The 26,801-nt window shown below is 45.5% G+C and overlaps 1 protein-coding gene across 2 annotated transcripts in view; it reads right to left on the bottom strand.

The window, feature by feature from the left end:
* The window catches only part of LOC126335453 (chaoptin-like), a 621,718-nt gene that overhangs the window by 24,415 nt on the left and 570,502 nt on the right, over positions 1–26,801 (bottom strand). For both annotated transcript variants that reach the window (XM_049998743.1, XM_049998744.1), the window contains exon 12: positions 14,424–15,299. In XM_049998743.1, the coding sequence (XP_049854700.1) occupies positions 14,424–15,299 (876 nt within the window). The remainder of the gene's footprint in view (positions 1–14,423; positions 15,300–26,801) is intronic.

The following is a 26,801-nucleotide window of genomic DNA, read 5'->3' as shown; positions in this document are numbered from 1 at the left end:
ATTTGAAAGAGAGTATTCCAGTCAACACTATCAAGAGCTTTGTCTAAGTCTACAAATGCTAGAAACGTAGGTTTGCCCTCCCTTAATCTAGCTTCTAAGATAAGTCATAGGGTCGGTATTGCCTCACGTGTTCCAACATTTCTACGGAATCCAAACTGATCTTCCCCCGAGGTCGGCTTCTACCCGTTTTTCCATTCGTCTGTAAAGAATTCGCATTATTATTTTGCAGCTGTGAATTATTACACTGATAGTTCGCTAATTTTCACATTGGAATTATTATATTCTTCTTGAAGTCTGAGGGTATTTCGCCTGTCTCATACATCTTGCTCACCAGATGGTAGAGTTTTGTCAGGAATGGCTCTCCCAAGGCCGTCAGAAGTTCCAATCGAATGTTGTCTACTCCGGGGGCCTTGTTTCGACTCAGGTCTTTCAGTGCTCTGTCAAACTCTTCATGCAGTATCGCATCTCCCATTTCATCTTCATCTACATCCTCTTCCATTTCCATATTATTGTCCTCAAGTACATAGCCCTTATATAGACCCTCTATATACTTCCTCCGCCCTTCTGCTTTCCCTACATTGCCTAGAACTGGGTTTCCATCTGAGCTCTTGATATTTATACACGTGGTTGCCTTATCTCCAAACGTCTCTTTAATTTTCCTGTAGGCAGTATCTATCTTACCCCTAGTGAGATAAGCCTCTACATCCTTACATATGTCCTCTAACCATCCCTGCTTAGCCATTTTGCACTTCCTGTCGATCTCATTTTTGAGACGTCTGTATTCCTTTTTGCCTGCTTCATTTACTGCATTTTTATATTTTCTCCTTTCATCAATTAAATTCGATATTTCTTATGTTACCCAAGGATATCTACTATCCCTCGTCTTTGTACCTACTTGATCCTCTGCTGCCTTCACTGCTTCATCCCTCAAAGCTACCCATTCTTCTTCTACTGTATTTCTTTCCCCCATTCCTGTCAATTCCTCCCTTATGCTCTCCTTGAAACTCCGTACAACCTCTGGTTATTTTAGTTTATCAATGTCCCATCTCCTTAAATTCCCACCTTTTTCCAGTTTCTTCAGTTTTAATCTATAGGTCACAACCAATAGATTGTGATCAGAGCCCTATCTGCCCCTGGAAATGTCTTACTATTGAAAACCTGGCTCCTAAATCTCTGTCTTACATATATATATCATCTATCTGAAACCTGTCAGTATTTCCAGTCTTAGACATAATATAATATCTAAATTTATTGACAAAATTACTGTTTCTAAACTAAGTTTACAGCAAGCACTCTGTTCTGCTTCCTTACAGGTCACAGGTATTTTCCTTACCGAATGATCTATCAGTGCAGACTCAAAAACGACCCAGACACCTTCAATTCAGCCAGTACCTTATCTCTTACTTTCCAGTATCTGTGATTCTCTTCCGCCGACAACGGAATGTTCACTTTTTGAAAAGTTTCTAACAGATTAAGATAACTGCTGAACTGGGTCTCCAACTTGGAAACTTTTTATATTGAGAAGATAGGACAGAGGTACTGGAGGATTGAATCTGTATTGGAAGATCATCAATAAACCTGGATGCCCTCTCGCACCCACATATTTCAGTCATTATACCCTCTTTTATTTTATTAACTAACTACATAAATAACTTGGCTCTCTTATCCCTATTCTAAATTGCATGGTTCAAATCCCAATTTCGACACAGTCTTATACTACTAATTGGGCTTCAGAGTGAAAATACTGTATTACACTGAGGTACTTTAAGAAAACAGAGTTGCTGCTAGATGTTTCTCTTCTTTCTCTTCTTCTCCTTCTTCTCCTTCTTCATTTCAAGGAGTAGGCTACTAACTTGTTTATATCTTAGTCTACTCATATTTGCCCTTGGCTTTCGAGATTGCATACATTTATAGTTTATAGTTCAATATTTGTTTGCTATCTTCCTTGTGGCATCCCAGCGATATATTTCAGCCATTATAATCTCTTTTATTTTTCATTTTATTGATTAATTGAATAAACTTTTAACTTGGCTCTCGTGTCTTCTTTCTGTATCCGATCCGTGAATGGGTGCTTTTCGTATATCTCTTAAATCTCGTTTCAGTGGTCTGTATATACGTTCTTCATATCCTCGACTCTGAGCTGTAAATCATTATTGATTTACTCGTTACTTTATGAAATTTTATTCATTGTTTCTGAACCACACTATCAGGTGTTGCGTTTATCCTAACACAAATCATCAGATACTTAGGAAATTAATTTTATATGTAGTTACAAGGCGGCAGCTTACACAAGAAAGTAAGAATTTAGAATGTGAAACTGAAATCTGGTAATCTCTACTGGGAAAATTTCATTAGAATGTTAAGGCATTAGGAGAGCTTGACGTAGCAAGCATTGCTCAGACTCACGGGTGCACTCGATGTCGGTGGTTATGAAGCGAGCACGTCCTTCAGATTGTGTTATGTTGTCATGGCATGAATCTTGCTCTCAGTGATGAAAATAAGTAGTTGAACGTGCATGAAGGTGTGTTTGTGAGCCTTTACACACATTAATGTCTACGTCATCAGTCAAAAAAGTTTCGAGACAGAGTTAATAAAAAATTAACAGAAGTTAAGTTATTGGTTTTAATGCTCCATATGTTGTAGGCAGACTCTCTCCTCTTGCGTGCAACCCACCAAAAGTTCATACATCAGTGGGAATTTATCACAAAACACTTTCTTTGGGATGTTGTTCAACTCGAACGTAACATTGGCTTGAATTTGCTTACGATGTCACAGAGCGTTGACCCTTCAGATGGATTTTTGCACATTGTCATTCTGCGGTCGGTCTGTCTTGATAAACTCAGTTCTCTTGACCTTTGATGATCTTTTCCAGAAAAGAATTGTCCGTGTTTTGCGTTACTGTCATGTTGCAGGAGAAGACCTAATTCACCGGTTTTGCTCTGAAGTCAACGTGTGAAGAAAAATCTTTGCACACACTTTTCTCTTCTTCAACCATTCTTGGGAATGTCTTGAACAATAAATTTCGAGGTGTTCAGTTCGTTGCTGCTGTACGTTTAGCGACAAATAACATTGACACAATATGGCTGTATGTCCTCTGCTCAACACTGCCTGCTGACAGCCTATTGGTGGAATGTAAATCTGTTGTTTACTCTCGTTAGTCGAAGCTGCCCTCGTAATTAGTGCTCCGATGTGACGTATAAGCCAGTTAAAAACTAATTTCGGAACTTTTTGGATAAATAGTGTATATGATGCTTGTTGGGTATCAGCATTATCCGTACATGTATTTATTCCTGTTATTTCATCTCCTCCCTCCACCTCTCTCTGACCATCTCGTCCTTTCTCTCTCTCTCTCTCTCTCTCTCTCTCTCTTTCTCTCTCTCTCCCTCTCTCTCTCTCTCTCTCTCTCTCTCTCTTCCTACCTGCTTAACGCCACACACTGTCCATCTCCGCCTGTCTCACTCTCTGTCCATACGCTCCTCTCCTCTCTTTCTGTCAGTTTGCTCCTCCTCTCTCTTCATCTCCTCCACCTCTCATATCCCACTCCACCTCACTCCTGTGTCTGTCCATCTCCTCCTCTCCTTTCTCAATCCATCTCCTTTCCCCTGTCTCTGTGAGTCCTCTCCTCTTCCCTTTGTCTGGCATTCTCCTCCTGCCTCCTATCTCTGTAAGTCTTCTCCTTCTCTTTCCCTCTTAGTCAATCTCCTCTCTCCCTCTTCTCACCCACGTTACCACACCCACGCCGATAGGACGTTACTGGCTCTTATCTCCATAGTATTTTTTTCCATAAGTATTGTGTGTAAAATGTTTGATTCAAATCGATCCAGAGTTTCAGGAGGGGCTTCGTTCCTATAGTTATGCCACACATGATTCACTTATATTTAACATACTTCACATATATTTCATCTGTGTCTCTAGGAATTTAGACATGTAGATTGGTTTTCACGCAACTCAGTGCTTATGAATTACCTTCTGGACTAGGTGTTGCACAACGATACAATTTTGCAAATGCATCCAAAGGCACACGTGGATACTGTCTGCATGAATTGTTGCGATTACAGTTAGTAGCAAAGAAGTACTTCGGATTAATGTCATATGTAATGTGGCAGTTTTTCATGCATATCATTGATTAGGACATATTTTCTTAACTATGTCTGTACAGTGATACATTTTTCGAAGAACATTCAGGGGTGTATGTGGACAACGTCTGTAAAATATGTTGCTGACACTAAAGAACTATTAAATTATAAGTTCATGCCCGATGCTACAGTTCTATTGCAAGAACAGCGAAAACGTTGCAAGCATTAAACTCTTTTTCTTTGTCTACTTTGTGGAGGCTTTGAGCAATAAAATGTCTCGTTAAGCCTTCTAATTGTGTGCAAGGTAGGTTGCAAGTCACTAAGTGCTCGCATCCTCAAACACTGGATGAATATATCCTGGTTATATATGCACGTCGTGAGCTACGCTCCTTTTTCACTCCCGCCTCCATCCCTTTCTTACTGTCACTGTGTTTCATTCCAGACCGTAAGAGATATGTATATCTGAACTGGTTGAAGTTGATCTGGTGTGTTAGGAGGCTCCGCGGAAAGTAATGAAGGCTCAATCGTGAAATGGAATCCACAGTGAAAATCAAATGACGTTTTACACCGATGTGTTGAGCAGTGTCTCTGTGACGCCTGTACATAGCGTCACGTCGCCCTTCTGAGTTCACAGTGAACGCGTAAAGGCGCCTAGGAAGTACTGTTTCCCGCCAAATATGGGTGCCTGCCGTGAAGTTTCGCCTGATTTCCTGCAACCTCACACATATAAATGTCATGCATTTTCTTCCTCGTGTCTGTTCTCGGTCACACACTGCACTGGTAACGAGTACACTCCTGCAAATGGTGTCCAAGAAGCTGAACATAAACATGTCCAGTCGATTTACTTTGACCCGAGGACCGAGCCCATTTCTTGGAAACACAGCCCACACCATTATGTAGCCACCACCAGCTCACACTGTGCTTCCTCGACTACTTCTGCTAAAGGCTTCGCAGGGTCTGCGCCACAGTCGAGCGCTACCATCAGATCTTAACAACTCAAGATTTTCTGGCCAGCCCATATTTTTCCGTAGTGTAGGGTACAGCCGATATGGCCACGAGTCCAGAGAGGTGCTTTAGTCTACTTGCTTCAGTGGTATACAGCCATAGCGCATTAACACCAATTTACGCCGCATTATCCTAACGGTTACTGTAGTGAGACGTGAAATTAGAGAGTCACCCATCCACCAGTGTCAGCTGTGGCGATACCTGTAAGACACCGCTAGCCCACGCCTCTCGCGGTAAGCGTTTAACCCCATTTAAATGACGCGCCAAGCGCGCGCCCAGCGGCTGTACGATTAATTAAATAATCGGCGTGCTAATCACAGTTGAAATCTCTGGTCCAGAGGGACGTGAAGAGGCTGTGGTCCAGAGAGACAGTAGAGTTAGTCGAGTCTTGTTCAGTCTTAAGAGTCAGTCGAGTCTTGTTCAGTCTTAAGAGTCAGTCGAGCTAGAAAGTGTCTTGTGAAACGATCATTCTGTGGATAATATTAGTGTGATGATTTCTTTTATATGTGTTGTGTTGTCTTCTTCGATGAGTAAAAAAAAAAAAATAGGTAAAATAAATTTTTGTGATGTCCATCAATAAGTTCATGCCAGTAAAAATAGATCCACTTCCCTTCACCTTTATTTACCCTTTTTTCTTTCTTTCCTTTGCAAAAAACAAAAAAAATTACCACCCCCTTTTTTTTTTAATTCCGGACATCACACAGCCCAGTTTGCAGGTGAATGTAAGTTTAATTTAGTGTTTTGTTTAGGTATTTTGTAATACTTATAATTGTTGTGAATTATCTAAAGTTTTGTATTTATTTTTATGTTTCATGTACGGAGAGGGCGGGACCGAACGGAGACAGCATCTTCGCTGCCGGACCAGAGAGAAAATTGCTGGCCACTATACGTCGCGGGTCGACAGCCAAACAACAACAGAACATCCTGAAACCGAGTTGTTGCGACATGCTTCTAAAAACTGAAAAAATAAGATTTTGTAATGTTTCTACAACAATGACGTCATAGAAAGTTTAATCATGTTGTAAATGTTCAGTCCTATCATGTCAAGGCTCAGGTTCACGTCTATATGTAGTATATAGGAAGATAATAAACTAGTGTATACTACAAAAGTTTAAATACGTGTTCCGAGAATTTATTTATGTTGAAATATTGATTTATTTGACAAGATTATTAATTTTGACAACGTTCATCACGAGCTTGTGTCTTAAAAGTTTATTCAATGTGGTTTTAATATTTATTAAAGCAGATTCTTCCGTTAATATATGACTGAGAAAAAACAAATGACATCTAAATTGAAAAAAGTTTGCGCAAACCAATTGGACTGAGTGACATACTTCTGCGCATACGACTCAAATGATGATGTGTTAATTACAGTTCCGTTCAAGAACCATTCAACGACCACTTATAAAAAGAGTATAAATAATTCTGAAGTGTGTTGTAACTGACGTTGGTGACAAAGTCTGTACATGGTCATATGTCAAGAGAAAATCATTTATACAAAACTTACGTCGTTACACTACATTACGTTCGTCGTGCGTTCCACATTGATTTCTGCTGTTATTTGATGTAGTGTTGCTTGTCTTTTAGAACTGACAACTCTAAGCAAACGCCGCTGCTCTCTGTCGTTAAGTGAAGGCCGTCGGCAACTGCGTTGTCTGTGTTAAGATGTAATGCCTGAAATTTTGTATTCTCGGCACACTCTTAATTCTGTGGATCTCGTAGTATTGAATTCCTTCATTACATCAATAATGGAAATGTCCCATGTGTCTAGCTCCAACTACCATTCTACGTACCCCCCCCCCCCCCCCTGTGGATTCGGGGGTAAGAATAGGCCTGCGGTATCCTGCCTATCGTAAGAGGCGACTAAAAGGCCTTAATGTGATGGTCCCCTAAGGGGTTTGACCACTACCTTTCTAAATTTTCTGTTAGTGCGTAGCATTTGGGGAAGGACGCCTTACTTGGCGTATTATATATCCATCTTGCCCTAAGAGCTGGCACAGAGGGTATTTTCATGGAGTTGGTTTTACACCGAGCTTCCGGCCACATAAGCTGCCTTGTGTTCCGGGCAGCATACATGCCCTCCATTATGACCTTCCATCTTTTCCCTCCTGACACATATGGATATTCGACACACGACATCCAGCACGGTAGCCAGTCCGTTGTGGTGGGGTCGTCATGTACCCTCTTGGTGGTAGCCCCCTGACTACAAAGGGATCGCACTGCTGATGTCTGAGCTGCTACCTCCCCACGTATGCCAAGGAGTAGATGCCTATCCATCTGGGGCATCAGGACTCCTGGCAAAGGCCATCCTGCCAGGTGGTCTTTGCTGCAGCTGGGTGGCGCCCGTGGGAAGAGCCCCTTGTCGGAGTGGGTGGCATCAGGGCGGATGACCTGCAATGAAGCGTGGTACATCATATCTCGCTGGTTCGCTGGTGGGCCTCCACCAGCAGTCTCTAAGCAATCGAGGTCTAACCTCAACGGCAAGAAATACAAACCAAGATCATTTCCCTCCCTGGCCACTCCATGGGAGGAACGTATGGCTAAAGAACGCAGTGGAGAATATTCACCCCAGTACCTCGTGTGTACGCGAGTTGATGGGGAATCGTTTATGTTGACCAAGCCCCAGTTTTTTGTGGAGCATTTAGAGTACAAGTTCAAGGAGGTGGAGGGCTTGTCCAAAATGCGCTCTGGTTCAGTGGTCATCATAAAGGCATCCTCTGCCCAGTCACGAGGGTTGCTCAATTGTGACAAGAGTCTCAGCATGGTGCAGGGTATTATATTCCACCGGGATCTCCTTCTACAGTCCGACGATGAACTACGTGCCCACCTAGAACGACTAGGTGTTCACTTCGTCCGGCGCGTCCATCTGGGTCCGAGGGATAATCAGGTAGCCATCGGTGCTTTCACCTTGGCCTTCGAAGGTGATGTTTTACCCGGAAAGATCAAGGTGATGGTTTACCATTGTGATGTGAAGCCATATATCCCTCCTCCGATGCAGTGTTTTAAATGCTGGAAGTTCGGGCTCATGTCATCCCGCTGTATTTCCAGCATCACATTTCGAGATTGTGGACATCCTTCCCATTCCAATACTCCTTGTGCTCCACCTCCTATCTGTGTTAACTGCAGAGAACACCATTCCCCCTGCTCACCGGACTGTCGAATCATCCAGAAGGAAAGGGAGATAATGGAATATAGGACCCTTGACCTCCTGACCTACACCGAGGCAAGGAGGAAATAGGAGCAGATACATCCTGTGCAACTGACATCCACCTTGCCGCTGCTGCAACACTGGTTCGAACCTCTACCGTTCGATCTCAGCTCTGTCAGAATTCATAGGCCCCCTTGGTTGTGGCGGGCGCTTCACTCCCTGTTGCTCCTGCTCCATCTACTTCAAGAGCAAGACCACCCCAACCATCGGGGACATCTGTTCCCCCTTCCCAGCTGGAGAAGCGTGAGTCTTCTTCGGCTCCTCTCGCCATGAAGGGGTCCCTTGGGGCCCTCCCATCCCAGGCTTTGCCCAGAGGCAAAGCGGAAACCCGCAAGTATCTCAGACAACCGCCAGTCGCTGGTCGTAGGGCGTCACGGTCGTTTTCAGTCCCTGAGACTGACCTAGTGAGGCCCTCCCAGCCAGAACCACAGTAGGCACAGTGCGCAAATCAGTCCAAGAAAAAGGCTCTCAAGCACCGTGACATTGCGGTGGCACCTTTCCCACTGCAACCTTCCAACTCTGCATCCGAAGATGAGGTGGAGATTCTGGCGTCCGCTGAGGACCTGGATCTCGCCAGTCCCTCGGACGCAATGGTTGACTGTTGCACAGGTGGTGACTCAGTTGCAGCAGGGAACCAGGAGTCATAATCTGCCTCCTCAGTCCCTTCACACCTTTTTCCATCCATGGACAATATCATCCTCTAGTGGAACAGCAGCAGTATCTTCCACCATCTAGCTGAGCTCCGACAACTTATCAGCCTTCACCCTTTCTTCTGGATTGCTCTTCAGGAAACTTGGTATCCAGCAACGCGAACCCCCGCTCTCCGTGGCTATCAGGGTTATTATAAGTACTGGGTGGCTTATGAAAGGGTGTGTGGTGGCGTCTACATATATGTCCTTAACTCTCTTCACAGCGAGTCTGTCCCTCGACATACAGCTTTAGAGGCTGTCGCTGTTCGGGTGTGGACGCCACAGGCTATTACCGTCTGCAGTCTTCACCTTCCACCGGATAGTGATGTCGCGCACCATGTCCTGGCTGCACTGATAGCCAATTGGCGCCACCTTTCTTGTTACTGGCGACTTCAACGCCCATAGCCCTCTGTGGGGTGGGTCTGTGGCAACAGGTCGAGGCGCCGCCGTTGAAGCTTTATTGGCGCAGCTCGATCTCTCGATATTAAATGATGGTGCTTTCACACACTTCTGTGTGATGCATGGCACATACTCCGCCACTGACCTTTCGATCTGTAGCCCTAGCCTCTTACTGTCTATCCAATGGAGAGTTCATGACGACCTGTGTGGTAGTGACCTCTTTCCGTCACTGCCACAGAATCAGTCTTCTGGGCGCCCTTGCAGATGGGCTTTGAATAAGGCTGACTGGGACTTGTTCTCCTCCATTGCCGCTATTGAGCCTCTCTCTAACGATGACATTGATGCAGTGGTTCACTCGGTCACCACCGGCATCGTTACTGCCGCCGAATCTGCCATTCCCCGTTCTTCTGGGTCCCCTCTGTGGCGGACTGTGCCTTGGTGGTCGCGTGAGATCGCTGAAGCGATTAAAGATCGCCAGAGGGTGCTCCAGCGTCACAAGCGCCATCCCTCCATAGACCACCTTATCGCCTTCAAACGGCTGCGTGCGCGAGCCCGCCTCCTTATCTGCCAAAACAAGCGGGAGTGCTTGGAGCGGTATGTGCCTCCATGTCACTCCACCTCAGGTCTGGGCAACGATTCGGCGCGTCTACGGCTATCGGACCCCTGTCAGCGTCCCTGCGCTCTCACTGAATGGAGCAGTTTGTACTGACTCCGACGGCATTGCAAACCGCTTGGCAGAGCATTTTGCAATGAGTTCCTCTTCTGCGACTTACCCCATGACCTTTCGCTCCATTAAAGAGCGGACGGAACGTCGGAGCCTTTCGTTTCACACCCACCATCCAGAATCGTACAATGTTCCATTCAGTGAGTGGGACTTTCGTAGCGTCCTAGCCGCTTGCCCTGATACCGCTCCTGGGCCAGATAGCATTCACTGTCAGATGCTGAAACACCCTTCAGTGGACTGTCAACGACGGCTCCTCGACCTATACAACCGTATTTGGATCGAGGGTGAGTTTCCGTCGCAATGGCGGGCAAATATTTTTGTCCCCATTCTGAAAATAGGAAAGAACCCTTTGGAGGTGGACAGCTACCGTCCCATTAGCCCCACCAACGTTCTTTGCAAGTTGATTGAACGGATGGTGAACCGGCGATTGAATTGGGTACTGGAGTCTCGGGGCCTTCTGGCTCCGTCTCAGGGTGGGTTCCGTAAAGGCCGCTCGACCGCCGACAATCTGGTGAGCCTGGAGTCGGCCATCCGTACTGCATTTGCCCGCCGTCAGCATCTGGTTGCTGTCTTTTTCGACATGGCGTCATCACATCTTTTCTACGCTTCATGGATGGGGTCTTCGGGGCCCTCTGCCGATCTTTATCCGATATTTTCTGTCGTATCGTACCTTCCGCGTGCTCGTCGCGGCCTCATATAGTTCCTCCCAAGTCCAGGAGAACGGTGTGCCACAGGGTTCTGTTTTAAATGTCTACCTGCTTTTAATAGCCATTAACGGGCTCGCTGCGGCCGTGGGAAATTCTGTCTACGCTTCCCTGTATGCTGAAGACTTTTGCCTTTAGTACAGCTCTATTGGCATTGCAGCTGCTGAACGTCAGCTACAGTGCGCAATGCGCAAGACACAGTCTTGAGCTGTAGCGCATGGTTTTCAGTTTTCGGCTGCCAAGACCCGCGTTAAGCATTTCTGCCGCCGCCGAACAGTCCATCCTGAGCCGCGGCTTTATCTTGATAACGAACTTCATTTTGTAGTGGAGACCCACAGGTTTTTGGGTGTAGTTTTTGATGCCCGGTTGACTAGGCTGCCTCATATACGGCAACTTAAACAGGCGTGCTGTCGGCATCTAAATGCTATGTGATGCTTGAGCCACACCAGCTGGGGCGCCGACCGATCTACCCTGTTACGGCTCTACCAGGCGTTAATCCAGTCCCGTCTGGACTATTGGAGTCTGACAGCCGCTTATGGCTCAGCATCTCCTTCTACGTTGCGGGTGCTGGACCCACTACTACACAGTGGAATACGACTTGCCAGTGGTGCCTTCTGCACCAGCCCTGTGGACAGCATACTTGCGGAGGCAGGTGTCCTTGTATTGCGGTTAAGGCGCCAACATTTACTGGCTGCCTATGCTGCCGAAGTTTTTAGCTTGCCCGGGCATCCCAACTATCATCTCCTGTTCCGCAATCAGTCGTCCATCTGTCTGCACGTTGGCCTCAGTCAGGTCGTACGATCGCGGTCGGCGTCAAAGAGCTTCTCTCAGGGCTTGGTGCTTTACCTCTTCTACCTCCTTTCCGGGCACCTCTGCGTGCACCCCCGTGGTGTGTCCCTCGCCCTCGCCTTGAGCTTGAACTGGCACAGGGCCCGAAGGACTCAGTCCCTCCTGAGGCCTTCCGCCGCCGCTTTTATTCTATCTTAGCCACATATCAGGGCTCTGGCATTGTCTACCCTGACGGCTCGTTGGTTGCTGGTCGTGTTGTTTACGCGCTAACTCTAGGGGACCATTCCGAACAACGTTCATTGCCGGCTAGTTGCAGTGTTTACACTGCTGAGCTGGTCGCCATCTTACGTACCCTAGTGTATATCCGCTCCTGCTCAGGTGAGTCCTTCGTTATCTGTAGCGATTTCCTGAGCGGTTTACGAGCTCTCGACCAGTGTTTCGCTCGTTCCCGTCTGGTGATGGCTATCCAGGAGTCCCTGCATACTCTTGACCCTTGCGGCCGCTCTGTTGTGTTTGTGTGGACCCCCGGTCATGTCGGTATCCCGGGCAATGAACGTGTTGACCACCTGGCGAAAGAGGCAACCAGTAAACCATCTCTGGATGTTGGCCTCCCAGAGACTGATTTGAGGGTAGTCTTACGTCGCAAAGTTTTTGCGCTATGGGACGATGAATGGCGCGAACTGACCACGCGTAATAGACGCCGTGCTGTGAAGGAGACGACAGCTGTGTGGCGGTCATCCCTGCGAGCCACTCGTAGGGACTCAGTAGTCCTTTGCCGTCTCCGCATTGGCCACTCCCGGCTGACACACAGTTATTTACTGCTCCGGGAGGACCCTCCTGTATGTCGCTGCGGGGCAGCTTTGACAGTGGCCCACATTTTGTTGGCCTGCCCCCTTTTAGCTGTGGTCAGGCAGACGTTTGCGCTGCCTGATACGTTCCTTGCCATTTTATCTGATGACCCTGCTATGGCTGGCTTAGTTTTACGTTTTATTCTGGCAGGGGTTTTTTATTGTTTAATCTGAGTGTTTGTTATGTTCTTTTGTGTTGATTCTGGCCTTTGGTCTATGATTTTAATCTGAGTGTTTTAATGTGTTACTCGGTGGTTGGCTTTTCCTTGTTTGTATCTATGGTCTGCCAACCACCGGTCCACTCTGTGTGATTTCAGTTCGTCTTGTGTGGTCTTTATCTAGGTTTCTCGTGTTCTGTGTCGTCTGTGATCTTTTCTGTTAATCGTTTTATTCTCTGCGGGTGTTTTTAGTATTTGGAAAAAGGGACTGATGCCCATAGCAGTCTGGTCCCTTTAATCCCACAAACCAACCAACCATTCCGCGTACAAAGTCTGTCAATTCTCGTCGGTGGCCATAATCAGGTATGAAACTTTTCACATGGATCACCTGAGTACAAATGAGAGTATTGCACTGACTTTTTTACTTTGCGTACGCTAAACTACCGCCATCTGCACATGTGCATATCGCTATGATATGAGTTTTTTCACCTCAGAGAACAGTACTGATCCTGTGGAAGAGTCATTTGTTCAGTAAGTCTATAACAATCCCTTTTGCGGCTGATGTTTTATGTAAGTAACTATGTCAAGTGAATCACCAGGTGAATATGTTCTTCAGTGATTCGGAAAGAGAAATGTGGAGATAAAGTAAAGAACTTCACTTAGTAAAGATGGCATTTTGAATCGTCTAAGAGACAATTCCATATGGGATGCTGGTATCTTCTGTTGCTCTGTGTCCCCATTATCGTTGACCTATGGGCACTAAATATGGTGATAACCTTTAGTCACACCGCAAATGACTCCACAAAACGTGATGCTAAAGTAAGTGGCTTTCTTTCCCCTTCGATCTGCTAATGGTACGAGGAAATAATGACTGTCCATATGTATCTCTATGTACCATAAATTCTATTGTATTGTTCGCATGTTGCGTATATCATATATGGGGTGCAGGTACCAGCATTGTTGCACTGACTTTCTCGAACACCAAACAGCTTTACTCATCCACCTATTTTATTGAATGACACCATTGTTGTGCGTGTGCTGCTGCGTATTTATTTCACGTCAAAGTGCAGGATGTGTTTAAGCTTTGTGTCGATTTCTGCATGTCTCAACGTGAATTCTGTCAGTGTCAAAACTCCATACAGCACTTCAAAGCGAAAATAATTGGCCTCAGTGGAGATGCAATGATAGTGTTCTCCAATAATGTTTACTCTGGGTCATACATAGGAGATACAAGACATAACATAATATCATACAAATACTTCCATTTACATTTCTTGACCATCCATGTTCAAACTTGATTTTAATGGCTTTCTATGAACGCAAATAGACGTATTTTAATACTTTGTATGTACTCTAGAATGGTTCAGATTTCACTTTCTTTACAGACAGTATAATATCGCAGATGATGCGTAACAATGAAATATGAAGTGTAAATTTTAAACTATGCCCAAAGATATTAACGGTGGATGACAATATCAGGCCCAACCTTAGCAGAGAATGGGAGAACGGGTAGCACAAAGACATCAGTTACTAACAACAGAAGATGAACATTTTTTGTGTGTGTTCCTGCTGTTATGAATTAAATGGTTCAAGTGGCTCTAAGAACTATGGGAATTAACATTTGAGGTCCCTAGACTTAGAACTGAGCAATCCTAACTGCTCTAAGGACATCACACACATTCATCCGGAGGCAGGATTCGAGCCTCCGACCGTAGCAGCCGTGTGTTTCCTGACTGAAGCGCCTAGAACCCCTCAGCCACTCTCACAAGTGACACACAGAAAGTGAAAATATAAAATATACATAATAACAGCACAGTACTGACCTTTATTGGATTCCTTGTAAGGTCTAATTCACGCAGAAGAGGTGTCATGGGCCAAATATGAGCAGGTACGTTTCCTAACCGGTTGCCAGAGAGAGTCAGGTACCGCAACCGAGAGAGGTCTCTCGACGATGTGGAATCTAAATGCGCATTCCCGTCACCATCGCCGATAAGATTGTCACTGAGGTTCAGACGCACTAGATGAGGTAGGGGAAGAGGAGGAAATAGTCTGAGTCCCGTGTTGGCGAGGCTGAGAGTATGCAGTCGTTGCACATAATGAAAGAGTTCCTTGAAGTTCGCACGTAACGGGTTGCCCGAAAGGTCCAAGTCCGACAGGCCATCCACACTGGAGAAAACGTTGTCCGGGAGGATGGTGAGCTTGTTGTGGGCGATGTGCAGTTGAAGCAAGTGTGGCGTCTCAAGGAACATGCTGCTGTCCAGGTGCTCTAGTTGGTTGTGCGACAGTTGCAGGCGGCGCAGGGTGGCGCCGACCTCGGCCAGGGAACTGCCGGGCATCACGACCAGCTGGTTGTGCGACAGATCAAGCCGCTCCAGCTGAGTGTCTCGGAAGGCGTCGCGTGGCACCGACCGGATGTGGTTGTGCGACAGGTCGAGCACGCGCAGGTGCGGCAGCCCGTGGAACTGGCGCAGCTGCAGCGTCTCCACGTGGTTGTGCGACAGGTCCAGCAGCTGCAGCGAGCCGCCGGCCCCAGCGAACGCCTGCGTGCGCAGCGAGACGATGCCGTTGTGCGGCAGCGACAGCTCCTCCAGGTGTGGCAGGGGCCCCAGCGCGCGTGCCTCCAGCCGAGACAGCCGGTTGTAGCCCAGGTGCAGGCGCCGCAGCGAGCCCGACAGCCGGCGCAGGAAGTTCACCGGGATCTGCGGCAGAAGCAATGTAAGGTAAGGATCCGAAGACAAGATCAAGAGGGATACCTGAACAACAAACGGCATATTCCTTCTCCGAAAAAGAAGTAGCCGTTCAGATAAATGCCCCTATAAGGGCCAAGGCTCCTGGCCCAGACGGCATCACTGCAGAGGTGGTGCAATTCCTGGCCCCCCAGCTGGTAGCACCTCTTACAAAGCTATATAACAAGTGCTTGCGGCTCGGGAAATTCCCCCAAATGTAGAAAAGGCCACAGTAGTAATAATGAAGAAGGGCCCAGATAAAGACCCCAAAGAAGCCAAGGCTTACAGGTCCAGCTGTTTACTGGACATACTGGGAAACTTTTTGAGAGGTTGCTGGCAGACAGACTGGCAGCACACCGGGTACTGTGCGGAATGAGCGACAGACAGTTCGGCTTCAGGTCCGGGAGTTCGGCATCTGACGCCATCGCCCTGGCTGTGCCTCAACCCCGCCCAAATACGTGGTCGGCGTCATAGTGGATATCAGTGCCGCCTTTAACAACCTTTGGTGGCCCTCGCTCTTCTCTCGCTTGCGAGAGAAGGAGTGCCCGGGGTCGGTATGTGGTGGTGTCAGGAGCTATTGCGAGAATAGGGAGGTTTGGCTATCGCTTCCTGGCGGGAGAATAAGTAAAAAGATCACCAAGGAGTGTCCACAGGGACCTGTCCTGGGGCCACTCTTCTGGGATATTAACATGGAATCCCTCTTGGACAACCTACAAAACAGCGATGATGTGCTTGAGGGCACAACCTCCTCCTGCTGGCCATTTCCATCCTGAGTACAGGGTGCCACACGGCCAAAATGAAGATGTCACCAACCAAGACTACGTACTTATTCCTTAAAGGACAATTAGTCAGAAATCCTACTGTAAGAACAGATGGCTCGCCACTTCTTCGACGCCATGAGGCGCGATACCTGGGAGTAGTCGTCGATGAGAGGTGGACTTATACATCAGACATTGACACTGTTACACAGAGATCATTAGAAACAATCAACAATCTAATAACAATTGGACACAAACAATTCCACCTGCCACCAGAGCTAATCAAATTATATCATAAGAGCATTCTGACATCAATCGTAGGATATGGGTCAGGAGTCTGGGCCCACAGACTCACTAGGGTCATGCCTGCACTGGCTGTGAGAAGAGTGCAGCGAAACATGCTTCTCAGATCAGTAGGGGCATATAGAACAACCCCAGGGGGAGCGCTAACAGTACTAATGGGGCTCTGTCCGCTCGATATAAAGATCAGAGAAAGAGCGACGTGGTACTGGGTTAAAAAGGGAAACAGGGATAATTGATCTAATGGGGATTCACGTGGGAAAAAAATGGAAGTCAAACGCAGGGAGGAAGAACTTTGGCAGGAACAGTGGGACAACGAAGAAACTGGTCGCAGAACATACGAACTACAGCCCAATATCAGGGAGAGACTGCAACTAAAATACTTCACACCTCCACGAGGACTGCTGCACTTTCTCACAGGTCATGGACCCTACCCGTCATACCAATGCCGGTTCGGGAAACGGCCTACACCAGCGTGTGAGTGTGGGGCCACACCAGGCACCCCAGAATACGTGGTGTTTGAGTGCCACCTATTCGACGACTTAGCGGCGCAATTACGCCACCAGTTACCCAACCACGACACGTACCACCAGCTCATGTATGAGGACCATTTTTCAATCCTAAACAAACTAGCAAACGAGATCTCACTTAATGTCATAAAGGAATTTCTAAGAAACAATGATTAAGACTTCATTCCAACCGATCTGATTCCGTGCACTTGTCCCGTTCCGCCAAGGCGTGCACTTGGCCGGCCGCCTCACAGCTGGAATCCGCCACGTCTGGGATTAGGGGGAGGGTGCGCGTTATTACCGATCCAGACACTCACCGATTTTGACATTCGGTTAAGTTAGGTTGGATGTAGGATAAGCTAGGATAGCAACACTAGCATAGTACTGCAGCGATCAGCAACTCTGGCCAGCCCGGTGCGAGAGGCACGTTCACCGGGATTAGCTCGGCCAACAACACAGGTTTATACAACGTTGATACATTTGTAACGATGCAGGTAGAAATAGATTAGCATAGATAGAAATAGAATAACATAATCAAGACATAACATTAGTGCCCATAGTGTGAGCAAAATAACTAACATAGAGTAAGCTGTAGTATTAACACTTGAATTGTATCAATTACGACCCACTCACTGTTTAAGCTGGTGAGTTGTTATGTATCATTTATACTGAAGGTAAGGTAAGGTGGCCCGTGTACTGGGACCAAAGAAAGAACGACGTCTCGGTTGGATGGAGAAACACTGTGATTGTTTCCTACCAAAATAATTTATTTTCTGATGCAATCACACAAGTTTCCTACGAAGTGGCCGATTTCGGCCGTTACGGGCCGTCCTCAGATCTACAGGATAAATAAGTCTAGAAGTCACAATAAAACACAGTCAAATGCTATTCGTAAAAAAAGGATGCCAGGGTTAGGACCCACCACTGTGAAAACCATACTGTCAATGGATATGCGGAAGGAGCGTCGGTAAGAAGTCTCTCCCTGGTTTTAAATTTCCTTAAGTTTTGTCACTGTTGTTCTTTATCAATGAAAGTTTTTCTTACAGGATCCATGCGAACACCATGAGCGTCCGTAGCATCTTCTTATGGTGAACGACGAGATGTCAGCAAGGTTGATTTTTACAACTGCACACACTGGTAGCGACGCAGTTTCAAGTGTGGCCTTGTTAAGTGTTGATGGCGGGGTGTTCACGGTCCTCATGCCATTTCTGACTCTAAAACCATTATGGATTGTCATACCAAGCGGACGACAATTGGGCCAGTAGTGGATAAACCACGTGCAGGACGACATCTCGTGGCGCGATCTCCAGAAGAAGTAGCAGCAGTGAAGAACATATTCATGATCAGTGCTGGTAAATCAACACGCCAGGCAGCTCTTGAGAGTGGAATCACCAGACTTAAATTGCGTATTGTGTTTACGAAGGACCTCATCTGGAGACCCTCGAAACCCCATTATGTTCACGAGTTATTGTTTTTGGATTGTGACATACGAATTGAATATGGGGAAATTATGCTGTCATAGCATACTGATTGGCCATATTTGTTCAACAACGTGGTTTGGAGCGATGAGCTAGTGTTTCACATAGGGGAAAGCGTCAATCGACACAGCTGTCATTATTGGGCAGAAGCAAATCCATGAACGTCAATTGGTAAACCACAAAGTGGACAATAATTGACAGTCTGGTGTGGAATGACCGCAGAACCTCTCATTGTCCCTTCATATTGCGAGACACCAAGAGTACCGACCGGTACCGCCAAATGCTGAACGAATGCGTGTGACGACTGATACCACAATGGGACAATGTTATGGATACCCTTTTTTAGGAAGACTGAGCACCGTCTCATTTTGTGTGCATCGTTCGTGACTGGCTGGACCAACACTTTCCAGGACGTTTTCTGGGACAGCGAGCACCCAATGAATGGCCTCCAGGAACTCTTGAGTTCACCCCTTGTGACTACTTCTTCTGGGATGAGCGAAACAGGAGGAGTACCAAACATACCCAAGCACTTTCGAAGAATTAGTGGAGAAGATCACAGTTGTCCTCGCAAATGTATGTGTGAATTTCCAGCAGAAATCAGTTGGTGACATTCCTATACGTTTATGCCGTTTCTCCCACAACGTGGAATTTTAGTTTAGATCACATATTCTCATAGTCCTTTGAACTGACTACAGTTTTTCCGTATTTAAATAATCATTAATAAAAAATGTGGACATTTAAAACTAGAGAGTGACTTCTCAGAAACCTTGCATAATAAAACTAATCCCATGCTGGGCTAACGACTGACTATTCATTTGCTATTGACCCTTTTCAATAAAACAATTTTCAATAAAAATTTAAGAGGGCATACATAAATAGTTTTGCCAATAAATTGTTTATGATAAGCAATACGGCACCTTACGCAATGAAAACAGCACTGTTACATGGTACAGTATACAGAAAACCAACATGGAATTGGAATCATTTCCCGAAACGCACATTGCAAGAGATAAATGGAATGAAAATCGTGACTGACAACAAATGTGTGTTATTATATAAGAGTAAACTTACACTCCTGGAAATTGAAATAAGAACACCGTGAATTCATTGTCCCAGGAAGGGGAAACTTTATTGACACATTCCTGGGGTCAGATACATCACATGATCACACTGACAGAACCACAGGCACATAGACACAGGCAACAGAGCATGCACAATGTCGGCACTAGTACAGTGTATATCCACCTTTCGCAGCAATGCAGGCTGCTATTCTCCCGTGGAGACGATCGTAGAGATGCTGGATGTAGTCCTGTGGAACGGCTTGCCATGCCATTTCCACCTGGCGCCTCAGTTGGACCAGCGTTCGTGCTGGACGTGCAGACCGCGTGAAACGACGCTTCATCCAGTCCGAAACATGCTCAATGGGCGACAGATCCGGAGATGTTGCTGGCCAGGGTAGTTGACTTACACCCTCTAGAGCACGTTGGGTGGCACGGGATACATGCGGACGTGCATTGTCCTGTTGGAACAGCATGTTCCCTTGCCGGTCTAGGAATGGTAGAACGATGGGTTCGATGACGGTTTGGATGTACCGTGCACTATTCAGTGTCCCCTCGACGATCACCAGAGGTGTACGGCCAGTCTAGGAGATCGCTCCCCACACCATGATGCCGGGTGTTGGCCCTGTGTGTCTCGGTCGTATGCAGTCCTGATTGTGGCGCTCACCTGCACGTTGGGTGGCACGGGATACATGCGGACGTGCATTGTCCTGTTGGAACAGCAGGTTCCCTTACCGGTCTAGGAATGGTAGAACGATGGGTTCGATGACGGTTTGGATGTACCGTGCACTATTCAGTGTCCCCTCGACGATAACGAGAGGTGTACGGCCAGTGTAGGAGATCGCTCCCCACACCATGATGCCGGGTGTTGGCCCTGTGTGCCGCGGTCGTATGCAGTCCTCATTGTGGTGCTCACCTGCACGGCGCCAAACAAGCATACGACCATCATTGTCACCAAGGCAGATGCGACTCTCATCGCTGAAGACGACACGTCTCCATTCGTCCCTCCATTCACGCCTGTCGCGACACCACTGGAGGCGGGCTGTACGATGTTGGGGCGTGAGCGGAAGACGGCCTAACGGTGTGCGGCACCGTAGCCCAGCTTCATGGAGACGGTTGCGAATGGTCCTCGCCGATACCCCAGGAGCAACAGTGTCCCTAATTTGCTGGGAAGTGGCGGTGCGGTCGCCTACGGCATTGCGTAGGATCCTACAGTCTTGGCGTGCATCCGTGCCTCGCTGCGGTCCGGTCCCAGGTCGACGGGCACGTGCACCTTCCGCCGACCATTGGCGACAATACCGATATACTGTGGAGACCTCACGCCTCACGTGTTGAGCAATTCGGCGGTACGTCCACCCGGCCTCCTGCATGCCCACTATACGCCTTCGCTCAAAGTCCGTCAACTGCACATACGGTTCACGTCCACGCTGTCGCGGCATGCTACCAGTGTTAAAGGCTGCGATGGAGGTCCGTATGCCACGGCAAACTGGCTGACACTGACGGCGGCGGTGCACAAATGCTGCGCAGCCAGCGCCTTCGACGGCCAACACTGCGGTTCCTGGTGTGTCCGCTGTACCGTGCGTGTGATCATTGCTTGTACAGCCCTCTCGCAGTGTCCGGAGCAAGTTGGTGGGTCTGACACCGCGGTGTCAATGTGTTCTTTTTTCCATTTCCAGGAGTGTATTTATGTATGTATATATTTAATCCAGCTTGAGAACTGAGAATCTCAACGACTTTTACTTGTTATCGAAATCGATACTGGAAAGATATTCGTGCCGAGACTTCCAAGAGCGCAACGCACTTGTAAGTCCTTTTCAGTCAGGTGTCTGGATACTTTTGGTCACATAGTGTACAAATACGTTATCCGATCCTTCCTATGCTCTGAAAATGTGACACAAGTTTCCTCTTCTCCCTCTTTTTATGAAGCCATAGATATCTTCTACGCGATCCACTTACCTTCTCCTATCCAGATCCCCCACCACAATATTAAATTCCTGGCCCTACATTTTCATCTCGAAGACCTCCAAGCATCCTATATTACTCGAAAACTTGACACTAACCAGCCACTATTCTCTCCCCGGCTCTCTGATCGCGTTCCTCTGCCATGTCCCTGCCACATCACCCAACTATACAACACCATCCTCTCAGCATCCTGCCTCAACGAAACTTATATTGCCACCATTACACAACTATGAAATCCGCTCTGATATATACCTGCCCTACCAGATATAGGAGAATCCGCTCCTCTCAACAGGGCTCCTTTCCTCACCACTCACCTCCACCAACATCCCTCCCTAAACCCTACTCAAAGCATGAGCCCAAACAAACCCTATCGTAAGCAGTAGCCAAAATGGCACAAGCCCATGATACAACTACATCTTGCAGTCTACATACACGCTTGATTTTAAACATCTGTGTATATAATGTAATCAATCAACAAATTAGCTTTATCCTTTAACTTTGCAACTGCTAACATGTCTTTTTGTGTTAAACATTCATTTGACATTTATCTGTCTATACACATTTCAGTTAATCTATAAACTTGTGTAACTGACCATCTGTCTTTTCATTGTCTAAAAAGTACGTTTTTTTGTAAAAGTTTTACTTTCGTTTGAGTGACGAGCGGTGAATAGTGTCCACAGGCAGGCCACTCCCTTCTTAAATGGGGCGAGGAGCATAAAATTACAATAACATTTAAAAAATGCTCCAATGTATTTAATTTTGGAATGACTTCTGTAATTATTTTTTATTTCCTAGATATTTTGTTAAATTGTGAACTGCTTCAGACTGTCGGAATACTCGCCTTTGTAACTGATTGGTCATAACAGCTGACTGTCATGTGGGTAACCCTATTTCGCTTTACTGTACTGCTGCGGATTTTTCGTTCGTGGGAGGACTTAAAGATGATGCATTCAGCTTCGTGAAGGGAACTGAGCAGATACGTGAACGGCTAGTAGAGGTTCTGAGGTTATGAAATCCTACAAGAACCAAGCGAGCTCTATCCTTACCCCATGCCCCTCCATACCACCTCTGAGACGCTGTTGTCAGAAGATCGCACGGCAGTCTATCGGATCCGATTTGCGCGTCTATGGTCAGAACTCGGAATTTTACAATACCTGTACCTTTTAAACTATCAGGAGACAGATGGGTCTTTTATTCAGTTATATATCCTATTAAAAATCCGTTTGATTAATTACAGACAAATGAAAATATTGTGCTGAATTTTACTTTTAAATGCCTCTCTTTCAATTACTTTGTATAATTACCTACATGTTACGCATGCGCCAGTGATCTCTAGGATAGCATTCCATCCTAAACATAACTGGTTGAAGCATGCATGGAACTTCTGACTTACCTTATTTTTATATGGTTATGACTTCTTGCAGCGCAACAAAATGAGAGGCATACCATGTTCATATTTTAATTTCTGTTGTTTATTTTCAATCTTTTAATGTAGTAGCTAGTAATATACTACCTTTTACCTTCATAGCAGATTATGAAGATGGCTATTGCATAGGCGAAACCGACAATTCTGTTCAAAGGTCACTGTGACGAAATAAATTAAATAAAAAATCACGCAAATTATATAAGAACTCTCCTAATTGTTATGTTATGTCAGATTCCTTAAGACGTTGTCTTTTAGTGCGACTTTTAAAAATTATTGACAGCCTCTATAAAACTAAAATTTTCCTTACCTATGTTTAATTGATACAACTAGCATGAATGTTTGAATGAAAAGTGGTAATTGCCGTGAATGGCGAAAAGTATTCTGTAAAACAGATCTTCATCTCTGGAATTAAAGTTTATTCATTGTCTCAAGTAAATAAGAGGCACCACACTTTGTATTAGTTTCGTGATATAACTCGTATTAAAAGATTTATAACTGCCAGAGTATCACATGAAGCTACCGAAATGGTTGTTTGGTATGACACGTTCCCCAAAAATATCTTCCACAAGACGTGTATTGTTGTTAGCAGTGTACCCTGGAACGCCATCTAGCTGAAACAATGAACAGGTGATCCCATCTTCCTTTAGTTTGCCAATGATATCTTGAATCGTTAAAAAGAAAATTCATTGTTGAAGCTTTATTCAAATCATTAAAGTCTAGAATTGCTAACGACATACCAATACGCTGATCATACAATACAGCTTCAAGCACAGTACGATGATCCCCTTGACGTTAATCGTGTGTTTTAATGTGATCGGAGAGGTAGAACCGGGCCTCATCTGTATAACTGTTGACATCAAGAATAAAGCAGGTATTCCTCTCAATAAAAAATTTACATCATTTTCAGTAAGGAATTCGCTTTTGATTCACCTCCTTCAATTCATGCACCAGTAACCCACGATTGCAAGCCGGATATGTTTTTCTTGTGCCAATTTAGGAAGTGATTTTGCAGGTATTTGCTCCTTAGAGCCAGTAACATCCACCAACTTGTGTTAGTTTATTAGGTTTAGTGTTCCAGTTGGTTTGGTGTCTAAGGCTGGGCGTGTCATTCCAGATTAATCAATAAATCGACGACCCGCATTTAGAAGAGTACAACTGTTTCCGGCGTTATTCAGCTAATATCTCCTGCACTCAAACTATATATTTTCTACCTTATCGAAACACATATTCAAAAAGAAAAAAAAAGAAAAATACTTCCCCCAGTTAAAAATACCATAATTTAAAAATAAATTGAATATCTAAATACTACATACCGCTATCGATAGCTTTAATCAACTGAACCAAAGAGTTAAATGTTGCAGAACGGTAGAATGAATGTTAAGAATCATTTATCCTTGAAATAACAGTTCTCCCATCTTGTGTTTGGCCACTACGAGGGTAAACCCAAAAGTAAGGTCTCCTATTTTTTATAAGTACATAGACCTGTTGATTTCTAAAATGGTTTACATCACTTTACAGCTTGAACATTTAACTATTTTTCGACATAATCACCATTTCTGTAGATGCATGTTTGTAGACGTTGTGGCAGTTTTTATATGCCTATGCTGTTCAGAAAGTCATGAACCTCACCGTCGGAGCTGAATCGGTTTCCGGCCTAATGTCCTTTTAACCTAGGGAACAGGTGATAGTCACTGGGCGCCAAGTGAGGATGGGTGGGTGAATATCTTCCAAGAAGCTGTTGCATGAGAGCAACGATTTGCCGAGCAGTGTGTGGGCGCGCGTTGTCATGGAGAATGTGTACGCCCTTGCCCAACATTCCTCTTCTGCGATTCTGAATTGCCCGTTTGAGTTTTTTCAGGGTCTCCCAGTACCTGTCAGCCTTAATTGTGGGCATAACGTCGACCAACAATACCCGTTTCCAATCCGAAAAATCGGTTGTCATGACTTTACCGGTAGACTGTTTTTGTTTGAATTTCCGCGGCTTTGGGGAAGAATGATGCCGCCACTGATCGTGATCGTGGTTTGGTCTACGGTGTAAAATTTTATGCCCAGGTTTCGTCACCCATGACAGCTGAGTCCAGAAAGTTGACCCGTTAGGCTGCAAGGAGGTGAAGAAATGCGCGGGAAGTATCAACTCGTTTCCGCATGTGGTCTTCAGTCAGCATGCGTGGCACCCATGTTGCGCACACCTTCCATTAACTCAATATTTCCGTTAAAATTCTGTGAGCGGTGCTTCGGGAATCCTCAGTAACCAACGGGCAGATATCATCCAGGGCGATCTGTCGATCTTCACGCATGCTTTGCTCAACCTTCAACACTGTCTCCCGCTCCTTTGTTCGTTGTGAATTTCGTTCGACCAGCTGCAAACTCTCTGCACCACTTACGAACATTTTTAACATCCATGCACGACTCACGATACACTTCCGTCCATTGTTGATGCATTTCAATGGGCGCAATGCTCTTTGCGTACATAATCGAATAACTGCGCGCAGTTCGCACTTGGCGGTAACGTTGAACGAGAGCTGCATTCTCAACAGCTGCTAATCCAAGACTGAGCACCTCAGCGCGGCGTGCGCCTGTTTACACACAGCGCTTGAATCACTCTTCATAACAGTGTCACCAACTGCCACACAACCAGAGTTCTGTACTTATAAAAAGATAGGAAACCTTACTTCTGGAATTACGGTCGTATATTACTTTATAGGAACCAGTTGCAGAAAGAATCGTAAAAGAACAAACAATGGTAACACTTGAGAACAAGAATAGAGCAAGTACCTTAACCTGATTTCCCTGAAACTTTGCTCAGAAGAAAAGCAACCAAGATAAACGACCACGTGTCTCGGCTTATCCGTAAGTACTTGTTAGTTTCTGACAAAACGACTGTCAAAGTTTTCGACGCAAATTAAATACCTTTTAGCGGGCGTTAAATTCAGCCCACCTTGTCACATGAGAGCTCGAACATCTAAATACAATAAGTAGCGTCCTGTATTCGAATACCAATTATTGATTGTATTTCTTTTATTTTATCCATTTATCTGCCCATGTAGGTAGAAGATTACTACATGAATGTTTCCTATCAAGAAATAGGGTATAAGAGCATTATATTAATCGCAAAATTACGATTGCGTTCCAGAATGTCACATGATTGTTATACAACATGTCTGTAAATGGTATCTTTAGGTCCCACAATCTTTTTAAGTTCTCATAGTCTTATATTTCAGTACTACATAAATCAATCATTCTCATGTTTATTTCTTATTTTAGTTCTTGAGGAAGATTTGGTGCATTCCCTTGGATGGTACTGATTGTAGAGACACTCTAGAGATGTTGTTGTTGTCTTCAGTCCTGAGACTGGTTTGATGCAGCTCTCCATGCTACTCTATCCTGTGCTAGCTTCTTCATCTCCCAGTACCTACTGAAATCTACATCCTTTTGAATCTGCTTAGTGTATCCATCTCTTGGTCTCCCTCTACAATTTTTACCCTCCACGCTGCCCTCCAATACTAAATTGGTGATCCCTTGATGCCTCAGAACATGTCCTACCAACCGATCCCTTCTTCTGGTCAAGTTGTGCCACAAACTTCTCTTCTCCCCAGTCCTATTCAATACTTCCTCATTAATTACATGATCTACCCATCTAATCTTCAGCATTCTTCTGTAGCACCACATTTCGAAAGCTTCTATTCTCTTCTTGTCCAAACTATTTATCGTCGATGTTTCACTTCCATACATGGCTACACTCCATACAAATAATTTCAGAAATGACTTCCTGACAATTAAACCTATACTCGATGTTAACAAATTTCTCTTCTTCAGAAACGCTTTCCTTGCCATTGCCAGTCTACATTTTATATCCTCTCTACTTCGACCATCATCAGTTATTTTACTTCCTAAATAGCAAATCTCCTTTACTACTTTAAGTGTCTCATTTCCTAATCTAATTCCCTCAGCATCACCCGACTTAATTCGACTACATTCCATTAT

The sequence above is a fragment of the Schistocerca gregaria genome, chromosome 2 (genome assembly GCF_023897955.1).
Source record: "Schistocerca gregaria isolate iqSchGreg1 chromosome 2, iqSchGreg1.2, whole genome shotgun sequence".
Taxonomy (NCBI): Eukaryota; Metazoa; Arthropoda; class Insecta; order Orthoptera; family Acrididae; genus Schistocerca; species Schistocerca gregaria.
This window is presented reverse-complemented; position numbering and strand designations above follow the sequence as displayed.